The 20,673-nt window shown below is 40.7% G+C and overlaps 1 protein-coding gene across 1 annotated transcript in view; it reads right to left on the reverse strand.

Moving 5' to 3' along the window:
* Window positions 1-19,423, reverse strand: part of LOC115459404 (UPF0606 protein KIAA1549L-like) — a gene marked incomplete at its 5' end in the record, with an annotated part of 63,471 nt that extends 44,048 nt beyond the window's left edge. The window contains 4 exon segments of the mRNA XM_030189233.1: window positions 2,083-2,254; window positions 4,612-4,763; window positions 7,777-7,836; window positions 19,261-19,423. Of these exon segments, the coding sequence (XP_030045093.1) occupies window positions 2,083-2,254; window positions 4,612-4,763; window positions 7,777-7,836; window positions 19,261-19,423 (547 nt within the window).
* Window positions 19,424-20,673: the final 1,250 nt, after the last annotated feature.

Genomic DNA, 20,673 nt, shown 5'->3' on the forward strand with positions numbered 1-20,673 from the left:
GCTTCCCCTCCTGCCCTAATACCAGCTCCAAGCTGGCATAGGGTTTTAGGCAGTAGAGTACCATGTTCAGCGCTCTGTTTCTTTGATCATGGGGTGTCAGAATGAAAGAGCGCACCAGCATACATTAGCATGCTACTTGTGTTGATCTGCTGTGCAGTCTTTCATTCTGGCACTCCAGGCGGCTGAACATGAAACGCAGGTGAATGCAGGTGCTACTCTGGCGCTAAAGGCCTCAAGTTCCCGCATTTACCTCCGATCATTGGCCTGTAAGTGAAGAACCTGATCCACAAACCTCTTGTGATCCAGTAGTTAATCAATATTTCCCCACTAAAATTTAATTTAATTTAACATGGGCATTTATATTCTGCTTCACCTTTCAGCTCAAGGAGGACTACAGAAAAAATATACAAATTTTACATTATGCTTCAATCACAATTTCAAAATTATATACATATCCCACCAATTCACAAAAACTAACAGGTATTTTCGAAAAAGTCAAGTTTTCAATTGCTGTCTAAACAAATCGATAGGATGAGATCATTCTAAGCTGATTCAGTACAGAATTCCACAAGAACACTATTGGTGGGAGTTCTTGAATCAAAAACTGATAGCATATGCCAAAATTTATACAAGGTCTTCACTAAATGAGAAATACCCAATGAATACAGCAAAAACCAAGTTAGTCTATGAACAGACTCTTGGTGGCGATAACTGAATAGATGTCCATGATGGAGATAGTATACCTTTTGTATGCGCATTTAGGGGCCCATTTTCGAAACAGAAAAATGTCCCAAAAAATGGCAGAAAGTGACAGATGGACTTTTTTGCTTAAAAATGTCTAAATCACTATTTTTGAAACTCATTTTTAAGTTATTCTTCTATGCAGTTTGTCTAAGTCTCAAGGGGGTGTGTTTGAGGCATGTTTTGGGCGGGACTAGGGTAAGCTCACAATTTGGACATTTTTCTGCAATAATGGAACACTGTAAAAATGTACAGGGCAAAAAATAGGACATTTTAGGCTAGACCTGTTTCAATAACAACTAGGGGCTCCTTTTACTAAGCCACGGTAGTGATTCAATGCGGCAAATGCAACAAAGCCTGTAGGAATTGAATGGGCCTCATTACATTTGCCAGGTAGGGGACCACTACAACGGCTTAGTAAAAGGAGCCCCAACTGCCAAAAAGGTGCCCAAACTGAACAGATGACCACTGGAGGGATAAAGATATGACCTCCCCCTTAATCCCCCAGTGGTCACTGACCCCCTCCTATGCTTCTAAGATGTGAAAGTGATAGTACATACCAGGCTCTATGACAGCTTCCGATGTTATGGCCAGTCCTATTATTATTATTATTATTATTTATTGCATTTGTATCCCACATTATCCCACCTATTTGCAGGCTCAATGTGGCTTACATAGTTTTGTTATGACATTATTAGAGCAGTGAGCAGGTCCCTGGAGTAGCCTAGTGGACGGTGCAGTGGACTATAAAGAAGGGGACCCAGGACCATATCCCCTCTGTTACACTTGTGGAGGAAAGTGTGAGCCCTCCAAAGCACACCAAAAACCTACTGTACCTACAAATGACACCTGAAAACATAAGGACTACTGTAGTGGTATACAGTAGGTTTTTGGTGGGTTTTGGAGAGCTCCGCACTTGTTTCCTAGGGTGCCCCATTGCTCTACTGGGTAGTCTGTGTGTCCACTCTACTACTGAATCCCAGACATCCCAATGGCTTGTTTCTGTGCACTTTTCCCTTGGATGGGAGGGGCGTGGGCACATCAGGGGGCGTTTCTGGAATTTGCATGCAGTTTTATGGAGATCTGTGCCTAGTGAGAATTTGCACCAGGTCTTAGTTAATGTAAATCCTCACACCCAAAATTGAGCGCAGATCCCAGCGCCAAATGCTATTCTATAAACGACACTAAATTTATTTGGAACTGATTTTTTCGGAAACATATACAGAATGCAGTCCATGATAAGTAAGTTGAAGCACAAAATGGTGGCAGTTTTCCAAAAGTGAGAACAGTAAGAATTATTATTCAGTAACAATGTCAAGAAAGGAGGAGAAAGGTTCTTACCATCAGCTTGCATTTGCACAACATAACCCAGGGTTAGAGCCATCCTTTGTGAATCAATAGTGCTCAGCTGCTTGGCTGCTGATGTGCCAGACAGAGGGTTCCCATCGTACAAGGCATAATATGTCAGCTCCACTGGATCTTTTGGACCTGAGATGTGCTGCATTTTCACCATCTATAGGGGATGAGAAAAAAAGGGATTATGGCAACTTCATTCATATGTTATGTATTCACATAAGGAACAGATTTACATTTTGAGCAGTGACATCTGTTCAGATGAAGGGTCATCAAGAAACAATTTCTTAAAGGGCCTCAGAACTAGAGGGATCCACCTCAAAAGATACAAAGAGCCCCTCCCTGCACTGCAGGTGCTACCTGGAAAGAATTTACACCACTAGATTTGAGCAAAGATTGCACAAAGCCCCCAAGCTAATTTAATCAAAGATTTTTTATCCTTTTCCCAAAGGTTTAAATTTCCCCAAAAAAATTCATGAGGAATTAACTTGTGCAGAATTGATGTGGGACTACAGTCTATCCCTAACAACCTTTCAGCAAAAGCTACACAAAACACTGCTTCCACAAAAATTTCTATATGTTTGCAAGCCAGGATGCCAAAGAGGAGGGGGGTGATAGAGGCAGCCCTTAAGCTAGGATGCTATGTACACACTTTATTTTGATTGTCTATCACTTTGGGTTGTCTACATATAAGTGATATACAAATTGTATAAATATATAACTTTTCCTAAATAAATCTGAAATATAACTGAATGAGTTCTGCACATCTCTAGTCCTATTTTCAGGAACTCTTCCCGTTTAGCTAGGACCACAGACAGAAAACACCTTGAGTAGCTATTTGTGTGATCCTCCTAAATGGATACATTTAACCAGAGAGCAGCTGAATATTTCTGCAGTCTGGACAAATTTTGGCCCTGGTCCATCCACAATTTATGAGGTCAAGATTCAGCAGCAGGGCCACTGTAAATCATCCATGTAAATGGAATCCCCCATTATATAGGGATTACTAAAGTTTGGTGTCAGCTCTCTGGAGTCACTGGGATGGGGGGGGGGGGGGAGAGCCGGGATGTTTAATAACAGCCTTGGATTACTACCAGCCCCTGGGACGGATAAAGGACAGGAGTACTTGCCAATGTGTAAATACTGAACTTCTAAGAAGATCAAGTTGGAAAAAGTGGATTGAGATTGTCAGTGCATTTTTTCTAGCGAAAAGGTGCCTGTACTCAAATGCCAGGCCACCCTTCAGGGATGGGGTGATCACTGAAGGACCCACGCCACAATAGCCAGGCCCTCTGCAACCAGTCACAGAATTTATGACAAGGCAGAATTGTTGTGTAGAGCCTGAGCTCTTTCATTAAAACTTGGGTTCCATGGGTCAATTTTAGCAGACAATGGAAAAGGTGCCAGTACTCAGTACATCCAAGTACCCCCTCAAAAAAAAGCCCTGGAGATTGTAATATACAGTCTTGACTGGACAGGAGTTCTGCTGTACAGATGAAGTTAATATTATTGTTGCCTTCCATTTGCAGAAAGTTTTAGTAAAATTGACTTGCATTTAAGGAAACATTTGGAGTACAGTGTGGTTTGTCTCAGAAGCGGGAGCAGGGACTCTTGCTCCTTGGATTGGTAACGTGACACTGAAAACCTTCACTTACTTTCCCAACCCCCGGATCTCTATTCTGGATCTTGACCCACTCCCAAGCTCGAACTGAATGGATTGAGCTGAATTGAGTATATGAAGTGAGAGGGGTGTGGTGTAAAGAACAAAGCAAGAATAAAGGTCTTTCCCTGTAACCAAGCTCGGTGTGGGAAAGAGCTGAGCTGGTGGCGGTGAGCCCAGGTTGCATAAATGATGTGCCTTTTCAGCAATATTATTCATTTAAGAGCTGCTATTTATCTGTAGTAAGTTAGACGGATAACTTCAACATTCTGCAGGAAATCTGTAGAATCTTATTAACACCTATTTTGAATGACCCTTCCAAGTGCCACTAGATTGTTCCAATGCTCGGCCTATAGCCAACATTCTTGTTTTTGGCAAAATTTTCAGAGGCTTTAGTTGTATTTCAATTCTATGATTATTTAAATCAGTTTGATTTCTTGGATTCAAAACAGTCTAGTTTCTACTGAATTTTTTACTATTGTATGTTGGCTCTCGTAACTGAATTAGATAAAACGTATCAGTTATATTAGTGTAATCAGATCTGTCTGCAGCTTTTGATTTAGTCAATCATGACTTGCTGTTGTTTAAACCTGATTCTATTGGAAACTTTGTTTATTATTTACTGTTCATCACAGCTAAGTGTATAATTTTTTTTCACTGCCCTCATCACACTCCAAACCACGCTCCTCATTAAAAAACATATAACTTTGGCAGGGCTCATAGTGCTGCTTCCAAGGGACTAGGAAAAATATCACAGGGCAGTGGTAAATGAAATGTCATTCTGCTGGTTCCAGGGAGTAGGCGGAAACGAATCAAAAACGTCTTTTTCAAAACATTCTCTGAGTCACATTTACAACCTGAACAGTGTAGCTGCCCACGGTAGTTGCCCTTTTAAATCTTCTTTCTTGTCGATGGGAAATAATGAACAATTGGGCCAGTCTCTCCTCCATCAATCTCGCAAAGTTCTGGCGGTTTATTCCCAGTAAGTTTCTGGCAACCCCTTGTATCACTGTGGAGCCAAATAAAGTGAAACATACACACTCAAAAGTCATATTAGATAAATGGTTTAAATATTCACCATAAAGCATACAAAGATATCCAATTACTGTGTGTACGTGATGTATTGTGTTGTAATTAAATGAGGAAAAGCCTCAAATGCTAAGGAAAGGAGCTTTCCTTAGCATTTGAGGCTTTTCTTAGTTTAATTACAACACAATACATCACATACATGCAGTAATTGGATATCTTTGTATGCTTTATCATGAACAGATATTGATGATAATCCAAGCCTAATTTGATATTTAGAGTTAAATATTCACCAGACAGCAATATTGATAACAGAGAATGCATGTGTATGAAATGTGAAAATAAACAGATATTTCCTAGATTGTGTTCTGAGGAATTCCCACGCAAGGTCTTGGTGGGTCTCTTTCCTGGTTTGCAGACAAAAATTAATCGTCAAGTAAGGATAAAGTACTGTTTGCTTAGTTTCTTTTCTGGGGGGGGGGGGGGGGGGGGAATGGCACTGCATGGGTTTAGTATGCGCCATTCCAAAAAATCAAACATTCAGTTTGGAAAATAAGGACAAAAGAAGCCCAGAAATGAAATGAAACATGTGACCACCCTGGACCTTCAATCTGATCGACCAGCTCAGTCTGTGCTTCTTCAGACTTTCGCAGGCCCACAAACATTCTTCCAGTGCAACAAAAGCAGAAAATGGAGCAAACGTTTGAGTGAAGAAATGCTTAAAACTGCATTGTGCTCCTGTTTTGCAACAGAGGCTAAATGTCTTTGTGGATTAACAAATTGAATTCCATAGTTATGAAGAACATGCAACCAAATATAGCATTTCTGTTTTTTATAGATTATCTTTTTAAGCTTACTAAGGGGGGGAGTTATCAACGTGGGCTACTGTTAAGATGAGTTATCTTACCACTAACTTGTGCTATTTTAGCACAGGTTCCATTTTTTTAGTTACATTTGTACCCCATGCTTTCCCACTCATGGCAGGTTCATGCAGCTTATAGGTACTTATTTGTACCTGGGCAAGAGGGTTAAGTGACTTACCCAGAGACACAAGGAGCTGTGCCTGAAGTGGGAATCAAACTCTAAGGTGCAGTAAAATCTAGGCTTAGCATGTTCTAACACAAGGCTTTCCTGTGCAAACTGTATATCATATCTCGGGCTCCAGTTTCTTAGAGATCTCACACAACTATATAGGCTAAATATACAACCTTTATTTATGACATTAAAATGTGGAGGAGCATTTTTGATATGACATCTAAATCTAGTAGTATGTAAGGCCATATTTAACCAGAAAAATGTCCAACTTTTGTTTAGAAAATGGACATTTGCTAGATGTTTTGGTGCTCAGTGCACCTATCTTTTTGGACCGTTTAAAAAAAAAAAGTCTAAGGGAAAAAAGCACAAAGACTGTGTTGGGTATGTGGGGTGATCGAAGACTGTGCCAGGGATGGGAGGGGGTGATCAGAGGCTGTGCTAGGAATGAAAGGCTGGATCAGAGGTTGTGTCAGGAGGGGAGGGGGACATTCACACTCCGCTTATGTGGGTCCAGACTGAATATTGTTCGGGTCCCGCATAAGCCCTGGCAGCCTACATGAGTCTGGTCAAATGCCAATATTCAATGCTGGTGCCTGACTTTGGCCCCATATTGCATATCGAGGCCTAATTTAGCCAGTGACAGTCAACGTTTTAAAAAATAAAACACTGACCACTACCAGCTGAATACTGACCTGTGAATAATTAAGGCTTTACAAAAATATTTCCCATCTATTTAATAGAAAGGGTAAATATTTTATTTACTGATTTTTTTAAATCATTTAAAACAATTTCATATTATGAATTATAAAAAACAAGTTTCAAGACAGTGAAATTATTTAAATATAAGAGACATTTTATAAAGTTAGCAAACTTGAAACTAAGAAAAGAACTAAAGGGGAAAGGGAAATGGGACTTGATATACAGCCTTTCTGTGGTTTTTTTTGCAACTACATTCAAAGCGGTTTACATATTATATTCAGGTACTATTGTACCAGGGGCAATGGACGGTTAAGTGACTCTTACCCAGAGTCACAAGGAGCTGCAGTGGGAATTGTAGAAAAATGCTATCAGTTGCCTTCAGTGAAACACAGGTCAAGGCAGGCTTAGAGCTGAGAACTAGGCCTCTAAAAATCAAAGACCATCTCTGACATAGATAATGTCACTGCAGCAGAAGCTGAATTAAGCAACTGAGAGCTGACAGAGGGAGGCGGAATCTGTTTTCAAAACAACAGGTGCACAGACAATAACAAGTGGTTATGGGCAAAGATATTTTGGTAAAGGCAGATAACAGTGGGTCAGACGAAAGTAAATAAGAACATCCAGGGGGGTTGAAGGGAAACTTGGAAACATGTGAAATCATTGCTATCAAAGATGTTGATATCTAGAAGGTACTAAGGATAATATGCAAAGATTACGGGTGGGAGAATGAAATGTTAATAGGCAATAATGATAGAAGAATTGTAATATAAAGGCTGACAGTTAGGGCAATTGGGGGAGAAGGAGAAGAGCAGACGAGAGAAAGTGAGAATACAGTAAACCGGTTGTGTGTCATGGAGCACTGCTTTTCCAAGACGAGATATGAATGCCAGGAACATGCACTGTGATGATCTTGTGTTAATCCTGCTTTTGATAAGTGACTAATAAACTTTGATTACTTGCTTACATTCACTTGATCCAAGTATCCTTCTGATTGTTGAGTCCATCAGTACTCAGGCTGTGTAGAACCGTCTGGGAATGTACGAGGTCGAAGTAATTAAAATTCCTTTCAGAATCAAACTCAGTTCCTCAAGATCAAAGTCCACTGCACTAACCACTAGGTTACTAAATATTATAACCAAACAGAGCTCTTCAGTTCAAATGAACTAAAAATTAAAACACTGAGCCTGCAAATAGGTGGGAAAATGTGGGATACAAATGCAATAAAATAAAATAAATAAAATATTCATGGAATAATGTAGTACCTGTGATTAGCCAGTAGTTTCTAGTTGCAGATGAGGTTTCAATATTTGGATAGTCCAGAGCTAGAAGATATAATAGAACTAAAATCACTTGTGAATATGATGCTAAAACAACCTCATGTCCAGCTTGGACCCAGAAGGTTCTGGAGCCAATATAAAAGCACAAGGTACAGGTTCAATCTCATGAAATGTTCTCTGAATGTCCAATAGTTATAACAGTTTTTTAAATGCATTGCATAATCCATTTCTAGAATGTTGCATGAGGAACTGCACAGTACTTTAGAATAAAGAATGACGCAGGGACAAAGTCTGGCCCCGTCCCCACCCTGTCCCCATCCACAGAAGCCGCAACAGTTGATTTATATTTAAAAAAAAATATTTCCATTATGTGCCTTTTAGGAAGCCTGCTACCACACACAGCACACAGATATTTGCTACATACAATCAAAAGGACACACTCTTTCTGGACTTTGATCCTCCAGACCAGTAACAGTTATCTGATTCCCTAACCCTGACTGACCAGCAATCCTGTAGAACCACAAATCCCATTTTTGGGCACCTGACATCAACTTGACGGTAAAATGGTAGGCGTTTTACCGCGGGTGCAAGGGTTATTACCGCTACTGCAGGGTGGGGAAAAAAGCTATGTTTGCACCCACGGTAAAACTTTTGAAATTTTTCCCAATTCCCGCGGTTTTACCACGGATACCGCATTTACCCGCTCCTGCTCACTCTCTACGTTAGAGAGTACTTTGTTCAAGAACACATTTCATTCTTATGATTATTGTAAATTTAAATCTACATTTACAGGTCCTCTTAGTAATGGTGACATGACACTTATACCGCATACACTGTTATGGGCTGGAAATTGGGATTGCATTATGGGCAGGAAATGGGCATGGGCTGTGCATTGCAGTAATGACACCCCGACATAATAGACCATACAAAAAAAAAAAACAACAACAAAAACAACCCAAGAGAAATAGACTCAATCAAGCTGGATTATGTTTTCAAGCAGATTTATGATTCTCACTAGAAACCAAGTGTGGATAGTGAAGTCAAGCCGTAGGCAGGGTGCCAGGACTTTCCAAGTGACAAGCAGTGGACTTTCTCAGTAATTTATGGCTCCTCCACTTCTTTGTACCCTTCAAATTCGTACCATTCAAAATAAATCTATTTCGTCAGACCCTTTTGTCGGGAGTCTATTTTGTCAGGGACTTTTATGTCGGGAACTTTTTTTTGTTTGGAACTTTTCTGTCTGGTTTCTTTTGACCAGGTGCCGCAGTTAATGCATGATAACTTACCACGTGTTAACTTACTATTGCAGATAGCATGGCTTACATTTAACGCCACCTCTCTAGGTAGGGCATTGCTACTGCACTTACTGCATGATTAATAGCTTTTCTCCATGGACAGCAAGGATCAATCAGCCACACTATGAAAGAACTGGAGCGCAGAGGATTCCCAACTTCAACAGTAGAAGCATATTCTGTCAGTGATAATTTTGGAAAATCTAGCACTCTTCTAATTACAGTGTTTTCACAACCTTTTTTTCTACTAACATCATCATGAATTCATTATTGTGATAGTTTTTGCTTTGCTGGACTCGAAATCAGATTTTTTCTGTATAAGTAGTGTGACAAGAAGATGTCTAAATCCAACTCAGTATGACCATTGGATCAGGTACATGAGATCTATACTTAGGGCTAATGATTACCAGAGTTCACTAAGATGTCCCTGCTAGCTAGAAAAATTAAAAGCTTAAACTTAAAGAATACCTGAAATAAAAAAGACCATTCTTCTAGAACAATAGTCTTCATTAATTGTTAAGCTGTGGCCACTTGGATTCTAATGAGCTGATGATGATCCACCACATATAGGGCCATGCACTGCTGACTAGTATTTGTCATTGACATCTATCCCCCACCAGCCTGTCTTCAAAGCTCATTGGGAGGGGGTTATCCTCAAGGTTCTGAGCATTTCCAAATGCATTCTTTTGTCTGTGAAAAATGCCTTGCCCTTCAAGCATGTGGCTCTTTCCACCACCCACTTCTCCTTTTCCTGAAATAAGCTTGGTTAGAAAGGCAGAATAGCCGGGGGGGGGGGGGGGGGGGGGAACAGACAATGAGGGCCACCGCAGAGGTCTCTGTAGGCTGTCATTGGCCCCCCAAGCCTTGCATTGAAGAACACTGTTATAGAAGGAACAAGTTTTCTGCCACAGAGCCAGAAAAAATGGGTGCTTGAGGACTACTCATCTTTGCAATCTTCAAGAGTTTTTATATGAACAGCCTTCTGGAGCTGTGAAGACATCTACTTCTCTATTTCGTACTGCCTTGAAACAACACCCTTTTTAAGTTAGCATTTCGAATGCTCCGAGTCCTCTTTCTTTCCTCAGTTGTTCCAGATTCTGCAGCGGAAAGCTATACAACCGGTCTCCCATAGGGTTGTGAGTGTTGTTGAGAATGTCTGTTATCTTGTTTTGCCTTGGCATGGCTATGATGAGTTCTTGTTAATGATGTATTGTGTTCTTTCCTTTCTTTTAATGGAGATCTTTTATGTTGCTCATTTTATTGTATACTTTGTTAACCAATTTGGCTTGCTGTGTAATTAATGTTGGTATAGAAAATTCAATAAACAATTCTCAGTGCCTGAAACCTCCTATAAGTTCTTATAGGTACTGTACTGTAAGGCTCTTCCTCTCACAGTGCTGTTAGCAGCTACCTTTCTGTATCATCAGCTCATAACAGATAGTGGGCTTCCCTGGCACTGAAACATGCTTCAAGGCACACCCTCTTGATTGTATTATTTTATTTATTTATTACATTTGTATCCCACATTTTCCCACCTATTTGCAGGCTCAATGTGGCTTACAGAGTTTGGTTATGACATAATCATTCCAAGATGTCAGATACAATTAGTGATGTACAAAGATTGAGTAAGGGAAAAGAGAGGGAAGGTGTTAGGCAGGATAGAAGGTGGACTTTAATGATTGGGTGGGTTGGTGAGGTAGTTGTGTAAGGTTATAGATTCTCCTTGTAGGCCTTGTTGAAGAGATGTGTCTTCAAAGATTTGCGGAAGTTGGTTATTTCATCAATCGCTTTCAGGGCTATAGGTAATGCATTCCACAACTGCGTGCTCATGTAAGAAAAGGTGGTGGCATGTATCAGCTTGTATTTCAGTCCTTTACAGCTAGGGAAGTGCAAATTGAGAAATTTGCGGGATGACCTTTTGGCGTTTCTGGGAGGTAAGTCCACAAGGTTTAGCATGTAGATTGGGGCGTCTGCGTGAATGATTTTGTGTACAATCGTGCAGACCTTGAACGCAATGCGTTACTTGAGTGGGAGCCAGTGAAGTTTCTCTCTTAGGGGTTTAGCACTTTCATATTTAGTTTTTCCAAATATGAGTCTGGTGGCGGTATTCTGGGCTGTTTTACTCTTTTGAGTTTCCATATGGAGTGGAACATCTTTTTTGTTGTTTCTTCAAGTGAGCATCGAGTGTGAGGTTTCGGTCAATGGTAACTCCAAGAATTTTAGATTTTGTGCGACAGAGAGAGAACAGTATGGTGTGGTTATGGTGGAATAGTTGTTTTTGTTGTGTTGTGAGGTGAGTACAAGACATTGTGTTTTTTCTGCGTTGAGTTTTAGCTGGAATGCATCCGCCCAGGAGTGCATGATTTGGAGGCTTTGGTTGATCTCGTTGGTTATTTCATTTAGATCATGTTTGAATGGAATGTAAATCGTAACATCGTCTGCATATGTAGGAATTAAGGTTTTGATTGGCTAGAAGTTTGGCTAAAGGTATCATCATTAGGTTGAAGAGAGTTGGTGATAGGGGGGATCCTTGGGGAACTCCACATTCAGGTATCCATGGGGGTGATATGTCTGTATTCATTGTTACTTGGTGTGGTCAGGAATCCTTTGAACCAATTGCGAACTGTACCTCCTACTCCGAAGTATTCTAGTATATGTAATAGTATTCCATGATTAACCATGCCGAAGGCACTAGACATGTCGAATTGTAGGAGGAGTATGTCATTACCAGTTGCAATAGCTTGTTTGAATGAGTTCATTGCAGATACTAGTACCGTTTCAGTGCTGTGATTTGACCGAAATCCTGATTGAGACTCGTGCAGAATTGAGCGTTTATTTAGGTAATCAGAGAGTTGTTTCATCACTATGCCCTCCATGAGTTTGGTTATGAGCGGGATAGATGCTACTGGGTGATAGTTGGTTAGGTCCATTGTGCTTTTCTTAGTATCTTTTGGTAGTGGAGTGAGTAAGATGTTTCCTTTCTCCGTGGGAAAGAGACCATTTTGAAGCCTGTGGTTTACATGATTCGTGAGGTCTTTTTGAATTGTTTGGGGGCGGATCTTATTAGGCTAGTGGGCAAATGTCTAATTTACATTGTGACTTGGCGTATTTTCCGAGCCATTTTGAGATTTCATCTGCCGATATCGTGTCAAAGTTGGTCCATGATCGGTCTGCTGGGCTTTCCCCAGGTTTTGGGTCTAGACATTCAAGGATGCTTGTGTACTCAGTGATGTTGGTAGGTATCATGAGTCGGAGCTTTATAATTTTTTCATTGAAGTAGTTCGCAAGATTGGTTGCGGATGGGGTGTCTATGTTGTTAGAGGTTACCGGTGTAGTATTTAGGAGTTTGTTTACGAGTGAAAAGAGTTTGTGTGTATCTTTGCAGTTTGGTCCTATTTTGGTTTTGTAGTACGTTCTTTTAGTTTGTCTGATAGTGTATTTGTATTTCTTTATAGTTGTAGTCTTTGAGTGTATATTCATCTTTTTTCTTGGTCCATGCTCGTTCTAATCTTCTGACTTGTGTTTTTAGTTCTTTCAATTCTTCATTAAACCATGGTATTGAGTTTTTTCTATGTGAGGTTCTGGTTTGAAGTGGTGCTATGTTGAGTACTACTCTGCATCTGTTATCCCATTCTTGGAGAAATTGGGGCGAGTCTGTAGGTGTTGTCCATTCGTCGGTATAGAATTGCTGCCAGAATATTACTGGATCTATTTGGCCTCTTGTAGTATAGGTTTTTTGCTCTTGTTTTTGTGTTTCTTTTTTGTTCTCCAGCGGAGGGAAAGGTTTGCTTTGTAGTGATCGGACCATGGCGTGGCTGTCCACTTTGTTCTGTAAGAGTGAGATTAGGTTCTGATGAGAATTTGTGGGTAATGATGTCTAATGTGTGTCCTTTGTTGTGGGTGGGTTGCACGTTTGGCCATTGAAGCTCCCATAATTGTAGGAATTCCTTGCATTCACGTACATTGCTTAAGTTGGTATCTTCAAGATGAAGATTGATGTCTCCTTCTATGAGAAGGTCCTGGGTGGAAACGCAAGCATTCGATATGAAGTCCATAAAGTGCATTTGTGAGTCTAGCCAATTGCCCGGGGGTCTGTAGAATAGGATTAGGTTTAGGTGATCACGTAGTTTAGGGTGTTGATTCTAACTGAGGCTATTTCAAGTTGGGGAAGTATAGATTCTGCTGATGACTCTGAAAGCAGCTCATCAAGGAGGAGAAAGTGATGATAGTCAAGGCAAAAAGCAGATGTCATGGCACATCTTCTTGGAGCTGAAGGAGCAAAGAAACAAACAAAACACAGCCCTCTTTTTCAAGAAGCTGTAGGGGAACTGCAGCAGTACAAATATTGTCAAAGGATGGCAGGACATTTTCTACTTTATTACCCCCTTCTCTCCTTCCACAGTGGAGACATTCAAGGATCTGATCCCCATCTCAACTTCAACCTGTCATCACTGACTTATGGAGAAAATTCCTACAAGAAAAGTACCACTCTCAACAGTCTAGACCTCCTTTACCAATTAAAGAAGTAGCAGTACCTCACCAACCTTCTGATAGCCCTCTTCAAAATGTGTCTAGGAAACATGCCTCTGTGTCTGTCTCCTTTTTCCTCTGGGAATGATGTTTCAGACTGAGAACTGGATTATTGTGCGAGTTGGAGGTCTCCTGGATGTCATCATTGTTCATGCTCCTGAACTCCACCACAGTCCTCAGGCCAGCCTTCAGATTCATCACCTCCTAAGCCAATGAAGGATTCTCATCCAGAGAACACAACATATCCATAAATTTGTACATAAAATGCTTCCACAGCAGAGTATTTGGGAGTCCTGAAACACTTAGATATTCTCAAGGATGTAGTCACTCTTCCTTTGCACAAGAGTTTGCTTGATCAGCAAAAAAAGATATGAAGCATACCATATCTCGCTTCATACCACTTCTCGCAGCTGGTTATAGGGCATGAAAAGTGACAGTGGTGGTTGAAAAAGCCTCAAAGAAATATAGAAGCTCTAGATTCCATTCTAACACCTCTGGGCAATGCTTCATAGACCTCATAGGCAAAAGGGGTTTTCAGAAATCCATGTTGAGTGCAAAGGATAGCAGCTCATCAATTCCAGATGATGTAGTTCCGTTATATCATTCTAAAAAACATACAAGAGCTTTCTCCTTCCTCTTCTAGAGGTAATTCCATCACTTTACCTCTCCTGATTCAGGATTTTGAGGAATGTATGAAAAGCCTCATCAGAACAGTGTATGATGCTTATGAATCTACCTCTAAGAATGCTGCAGTTGTCACTGCAACTAGAATTATACCTTGTCTCAAAGCCTCAGAGCTCTGAGAGGATGTCCATGATAGAATAGTGGATGCACCTTGTTTAGTTGGAAATCACTGGAGAGAAGTAGAGGAGATTGTTTTATTAATTAAAGATAATTTCGCCACAGTACAAAATACTGGCAGCAGATAATATTGATCAGCATTCCTCTTCTTCTGGAAAATATCAATACCCCTATAAAAGGCTCTACTACCATTATAAATGTTCATATACCAGACAGAGATCAGTAAAATTAAAATCATTTATCAAAGGCAACAGGTCACAAAAATAAGATTCTCAGCAACAATCTAAGGGGCTCTTTTAATAAAGCTCAGCATATGCTAACAGACAGTGAGAGGCATTTTCAATATGACGTCTAAGTCCAACTTTGGATGTTTTGCAAAAAAACATCCAAACCTGAATAGCAAAGGAGGTCATTTTCAAAAAAGAAAAGCGTCTATCTTTTGTTTTTGAAAATAGAAGGTTTTGTGATTTGGAAGTTTATTTTTTGGTCCATTTTCGAAAAAAAAAAAATGTCCAAGTGCAAAATGCACAAAATAAAGCCATTGGGATGTAGAAGGAGCAAGCATTTTTAGTACACTGGTCCCCCTGACATCCCAGGAAAGCAATAGGGTACCCTAGGGGGTACTGCAGTGGACTTCATATGCTCCCAGTACACATCTGACCATTGCTCCATTACCTTGTCTGCTGAGCCCCCCAAAATCCACTACCCCCAACTGTATCCACATATAGGTGCCCCCTTCACCCCACTACCATAGCCCTTACAGGTGAAGGGGGCACCTATTTGTGGGTACAGTGGGATTCTGGTGAGTTTTGGAGGACTCACAGTTTCCTCCACAGGGATCCGAGTATAACATCTGAGGCTGGCAAGTAATATTTTTCATCACATTCTTAGGGGTGGGAGGCAGTTAGTGACCACTGGGGGACTAAGGGAAGGTCATCCCTGATTCCCTTCCATGGTCATCTGGTTTTAGGGCACCTTTTTGTGCCTTATTCATTATAAAAACAGGTCTAGTTCAACACATTTTAGTCCTGGACATTTTTGTTTTCTTCCATTATGGCTGAAAAACATCTAAGTCTCACCCTGAACACGCCCCTGATGCGCCCCCTTGAGATTTGGACGCATTTCTGATGGACTTCAAAGAAAAAATGTCTAAAAATTGGTTTTGAAAATATTGATTGACGTTTTTGTGAGAAAAACGTCCAAATGCTGCTTTATGCCACTTTTTAGATGTTTTTGTTTTGAAAATGAGCCCAAGTGTGTGCTAAATGCCACATGGTCTATAGGGATAAAATAGGGCATGAAGCATTTAGCGCACGCTAGCGGACATTAGCATGCACTAAGCTTTAGTAAAAGGGCCTTAAGTCAATCCCTGGTTTTTGCCTACCAACTATTTCAACACATGCCAGAGGATGGAAGAATTTCCTTATTGTTAAACAAATGAGAACACATTAAGACAGATTTTAAATATCATCCATAAAGGCTATTGCCTACATTTTTGATCGAGTCCTCATTTCAGAAAGGTGTTAACTCCTTCACTACCGTTAGTCCAAGATTATTGCACCTTTTCAACAGACAGCCATAAAGAAGATGCCTTAGAATTGCTGAAACCGGGTTTTTACTTCCAGTACTTTGTCATTCTGAAGAATTGTCTGAAAAAGTATATTCACCAAAAGAAATTCAAAATGAACTTACTGGTCACAACTCTGCCATTCCCTCAGAAGAACAGTTGGATGGTCGTGTTGCATCTCAAGGATGCATACTTGCACATTTGATAGTTACACTTCAAATTTATGTAAAATATCATCAATACAGAGTTCTAACTTTTGGCCTCTCCTCAGCTCCTAGATTATTCACACAATGTGTTTTGGCAGTGGTTGCATCTCTACACAAGGAGACTGTAGTCTTTCCTTATTTAGATGACTGGTTGATATCGGCAAGTTCTCCTTGTTAAGTAACTACTGCTTTGCATCACAAAATAGATGACTTAAAAGATGTGGGATTCTTAATTGCTCCAAGTCATTGTTCAAACCATATAGATGTTAGAATTTATAGATGCGGGGATTCATACTTTGCCATTGCCAAAGGAGAGTCTAATCAAGGCATTGGTCCACAATTTACTCTACAATACCAAAGATACAGCCAGGTAGATAATGAGATTCGTGACCATATATGGCAGTAACTGTTCAAGTGGTTCCAACATATACTCACATTTTGCACAACAATTTTCCTTAGAACACTTTCCAGATCATTGCCAAAGGTAGTCTCAGACTTTTATATCACCCCCTACTGCTTTCCTGGTAGTCTTCCCACCAGGGATGTAGCTACGGGTGGGCCTGGGTGGGCCCAGGCCAGCCCACCCAAGTGCGCACACAGTTGCAGCAGCATGGCACAGCAGGGATGGCACCCGCACCCGCTCTGGCTCAGCTGATCAGGCTCCCACAGAGCCTCCAGCCCGATTTCGTCACTCAGGCCTGCCCACCACCCAAGTGCACAGCAGCAGGCTCAGACAACATCAGCCCATATTAGCTCTGGGCCCACCCAAAATCTCAGGTCTGGCTACGCCACTGCTTCCCACCTCCTCATATTAACAGCTATGAGAAATGCATGCATACTTTAGATTGTAAAACAATTACGTCAACTACATTTGTACAAAACAGATTCAGAAAATAGACCTTCTGCGATATTTCCTTCCTTTCACTTAAAGCAATGACGAGCTCCAGTGACCAAACGTACAACGTCATCATGGATTGTTTTGGGATTTTTTTTTTTTTTTGGGGGGGGGGGGGTTGTTTGTTTTTTTTTTGCTCTAATGAAAATGCTGGCCACCATTTATAACCTTAGCTTACAGATCATTATCTAAGGGCTATGGCAACCACTAAGGCCCAATTCTAAAGAGCATCTACATAAGAAATTTGTAAGGCAGTTACCTTGTCATTCATACACACATTCACTAAACGCTACTGCCTAAACCTCCCTCTAAAAGTGCAAAAAGAACTTTTGGGCAGGCAGTCTTAGACTCTTTAGTTTTAATTCACTTCAACTTTCTTCCTTGCTTATTATTGTTTGGATTGCCAAAAAAAAAAGAAGTTAAAAGAACAAGTTTGTATAAGCAATTTAAGTGTTGCTGACTTGAATGGGTAAACCTATATTGCTTTATCAGTATTTTTTCTATTTATTGATGCAGCAGATATGCAAAGCAACAGACATTTTAGGCACATCCAAAAGAACAAAGAATAAACAATGGAGAATATGATCAATTACAATCAAAAATGTAATGCCTCTATACAATATTAACAGTGTATAGTCCCCCTGGTGGATCAAGCAAAATCTTTATTAGTTATTTTTTATACATGAGTAATTTTATATTGCAGCTCTCAGCTTGGGAGTCTTCATTAGTATGGTTCAATGATGCTTGCTATCCATGGAGAATGCAGAGTTGCATACCTGTAACAGAAGTTCCCCGTGGACAGCACGCATCCTTCAGCTGCATTTCCCTCCCTCTCTTCCCATTGAAGCGTGCTTTTTCATGGACTCACAAAATATGCTTCTACTGGATGGTTGTCTACAGGAATCCAGAAAGTAGGGAAGGGTCATTGGCCAACCAGAATACCAATATTTTCCAGAAGGATACAATGAATTTATTAAATCGATATCAGAAGGGGCATTCTGGGAGTCAGACAAGGGAGCAACCCTGTATTCTCCAGTATTGGACACCGTCGGATCCCCTGGCATATTGGCATTGGAGGAATCAGCTGCATCTCTTGGCCATCTTGGAAGCCAGAAACACTAGGGCTCACTTAAATGCACAAAACAGTTCTTGCTAGCATGGGATTATTACTTGCGAACCCTTGGCTCACGTGGACACAGTTGCTTCTTAATACCCTATAGAAACCACAGTTATTATTTTACTTCTTCAACTTGACAGCAGTTTACCATGATGTTTGTCTAATTCTCCATTCACCCTCATCTTGCTTTTGGGATAGGGAGAGGGTGATACAGTTTGGGGTTTTCCCCTGTCGGTTGGTTGATGCTCAGAGGACCATAAGAACGCAGGTTCTCTGTGGCTGTAATTTATGTAATTTTTTTTTTAGTTTGGGAAAGGGGGGGGGGGTTGGAGGGGTTTTTTTTTGTTTGTGTAGAGTAATTTTGGTTAGTTGTGGAGGGTGGCTGGAGGGGATTTGGGGTGGGGAGGTGTAAGGTTTTTCTATGTTTATTTACAGAAAATTTCTTATGACACTTTTCTGACTGTAATTACTTTGCTTTTTCTTAATAAAATTGTTTAAACATAAATAGATAACAGAGCACATACAGACGACATGGAACTGCATTTCAACAACAAGATGCTTGCTTCAGGAGTCTGTATATGCTCTGATATCTATTTAATAAATTCATTGTAACCTGCTTTTGGAATATACTGTTATTCTGGTTGGCCAACGTCCCTGGATTCCTGTGGACTTGTTTTCATAGGGAATTGTCCTTGTTGCTGTACCTGTGGTTTGTCTAGTATGTTGTACCAGTATGGAAATACCCACTCAGCTACAGAACATTTTTCTAGACATTTTATGCAGCTTGGGAATCTCTCCACATTAGTTCTGTCACCATGTAAAGTCACTTCAATAGTGTGACTGCAGGATCCTGCTATCCCTGGTTAACTCCTGTTGTAGGTATGCAACTCTGCTATCTATCTGGTAACTTGTCTGTGAAGATACTGGGAATGACCCCAAGAGTTATCATGTAATAGGTGCAAACTTTACTACACTTTTAATAAAACATCCCCTTAAAAGATGCAACTGCCTCAAGTGTGGTCTGAGTCTCACCAATATCAGAAATTCAAGTGACTGCTTACATTCTGCAATGATCAGTGGTGGCTTGGAGAGGTAGAATCCCACTAGGTCTGCTGAAAGATGATTAAGAAGTTTACTGGACACCGTACCATTGAGAAAGGTGCTCTGATTCCTCACAGCATAAATCAAAGTAACTGCCTGGGAAACCATGGATGTGTTCAAAATCTAAATTATAAAAAATGATGATGAAAAGATTTTTTTTAACAACAAAATGGTAACATGCTGTTTTCAATCTGCTGTTCACATTTCCTATTATCTCTAGACAAAATAAAATAAACTCAGACGGCATGTCTAAAACACAGCATTCCCATAAATATGGATATACATGATGTGAATTACTTCCCTGTCTTCTGTCTTGCAGAGCTAAAAAAAAAAAAAAAAAGGCTGACATAGGATGAAATCCAAGCTCTAAATTTAAACTTCAGACTCAAAAAGGAAAGGAAAAGTGGGTCTTGTGTTTCAAGTGCTTCTCCCCTACCATATTATGCCATACTTCACTGTCTAAGTCACTATCCTTCATTAACATGTTAATGTACATTAAAGTGACTTATTCTTTCACTCTGTCCATTCAGTCATTATGCATCCAACTCCATTCAACCTTCCTCATCTTGTTCATTGTGATTTACAGCCTCCACCGCCCCAACCAGAGTCTCTATATTGCATCTACACCTCCCCGACTTCATAGTTTTGGATCATTCCGCATTTATCATACCTAATTGGCCTCTTAGTCACCAAGGGGTTTTTTACTAAAACTTAGTAACATAGTAAATGACGGCAGATAAAGACCTGTACGGTCCATCTAGTCTGCACAACAAGATAAACTCATTTTACATGGTATGTGATACATTATATGTATACCTGAGTTTGATTTGTCCTTGCCTTTCTCAGGGCACAGACCGTAAAAGTCTCACCAGCATTGTTCTTGTACTAAGTTCTGAAGCTCTCAGGTTATCTGCAGCAGGGCTCATTTTATTCCTATGAGCCCTGCTGCAGATAACTTGAGCTAAGCTTTAGTAAAAGACCCCCCCCCCCTTACTGAGAACATAGGCCCTGTAGAATCTAAGCATTCACAGCTGCTGCTCATGAGTGGAGGAGTGGCCTAGTGGTTAGAGCACTGGTCTTGCAATCCAGAGGTGGCCGGTTCAAATCCCACTGCTGCTCCCTTGCAGGGGCGTAGCCAGACCTCGGAGGAGGGGGGGTCCAGAGCCAGATGTGAGGGGGCACATTTTGTCGACCCCCCCAGCCATTATCAACCCCCGCTGCTGCACCAACTTTGACAACCCTCTTGATCCCCCCCCCGCTGCCAACCCTCCCCCACCGTTGCCTACCTTTGCTGGTGGGGACCCCAATCCCCGCCAGCTGAGGTCCTCTTCTTCCTGCGAAGGCTTCGTTCTGTTTCTAATGTCCTGCATGGA

This window comes from Microcaecilia unicolor, unplaced genomic scaffold (genome assembly GCF_901765095.1).
Source record: "Microcaecilia unicolor unplaced genomic scaffold, aMicUni1.1, whole genome shotgun sequence".
NCBI lineage: Eukaryota > Metazoa > Chordata > Amphibia > Gymnophiona > Siphonopidae > Microcaecilia > Microcaecilia unicolor.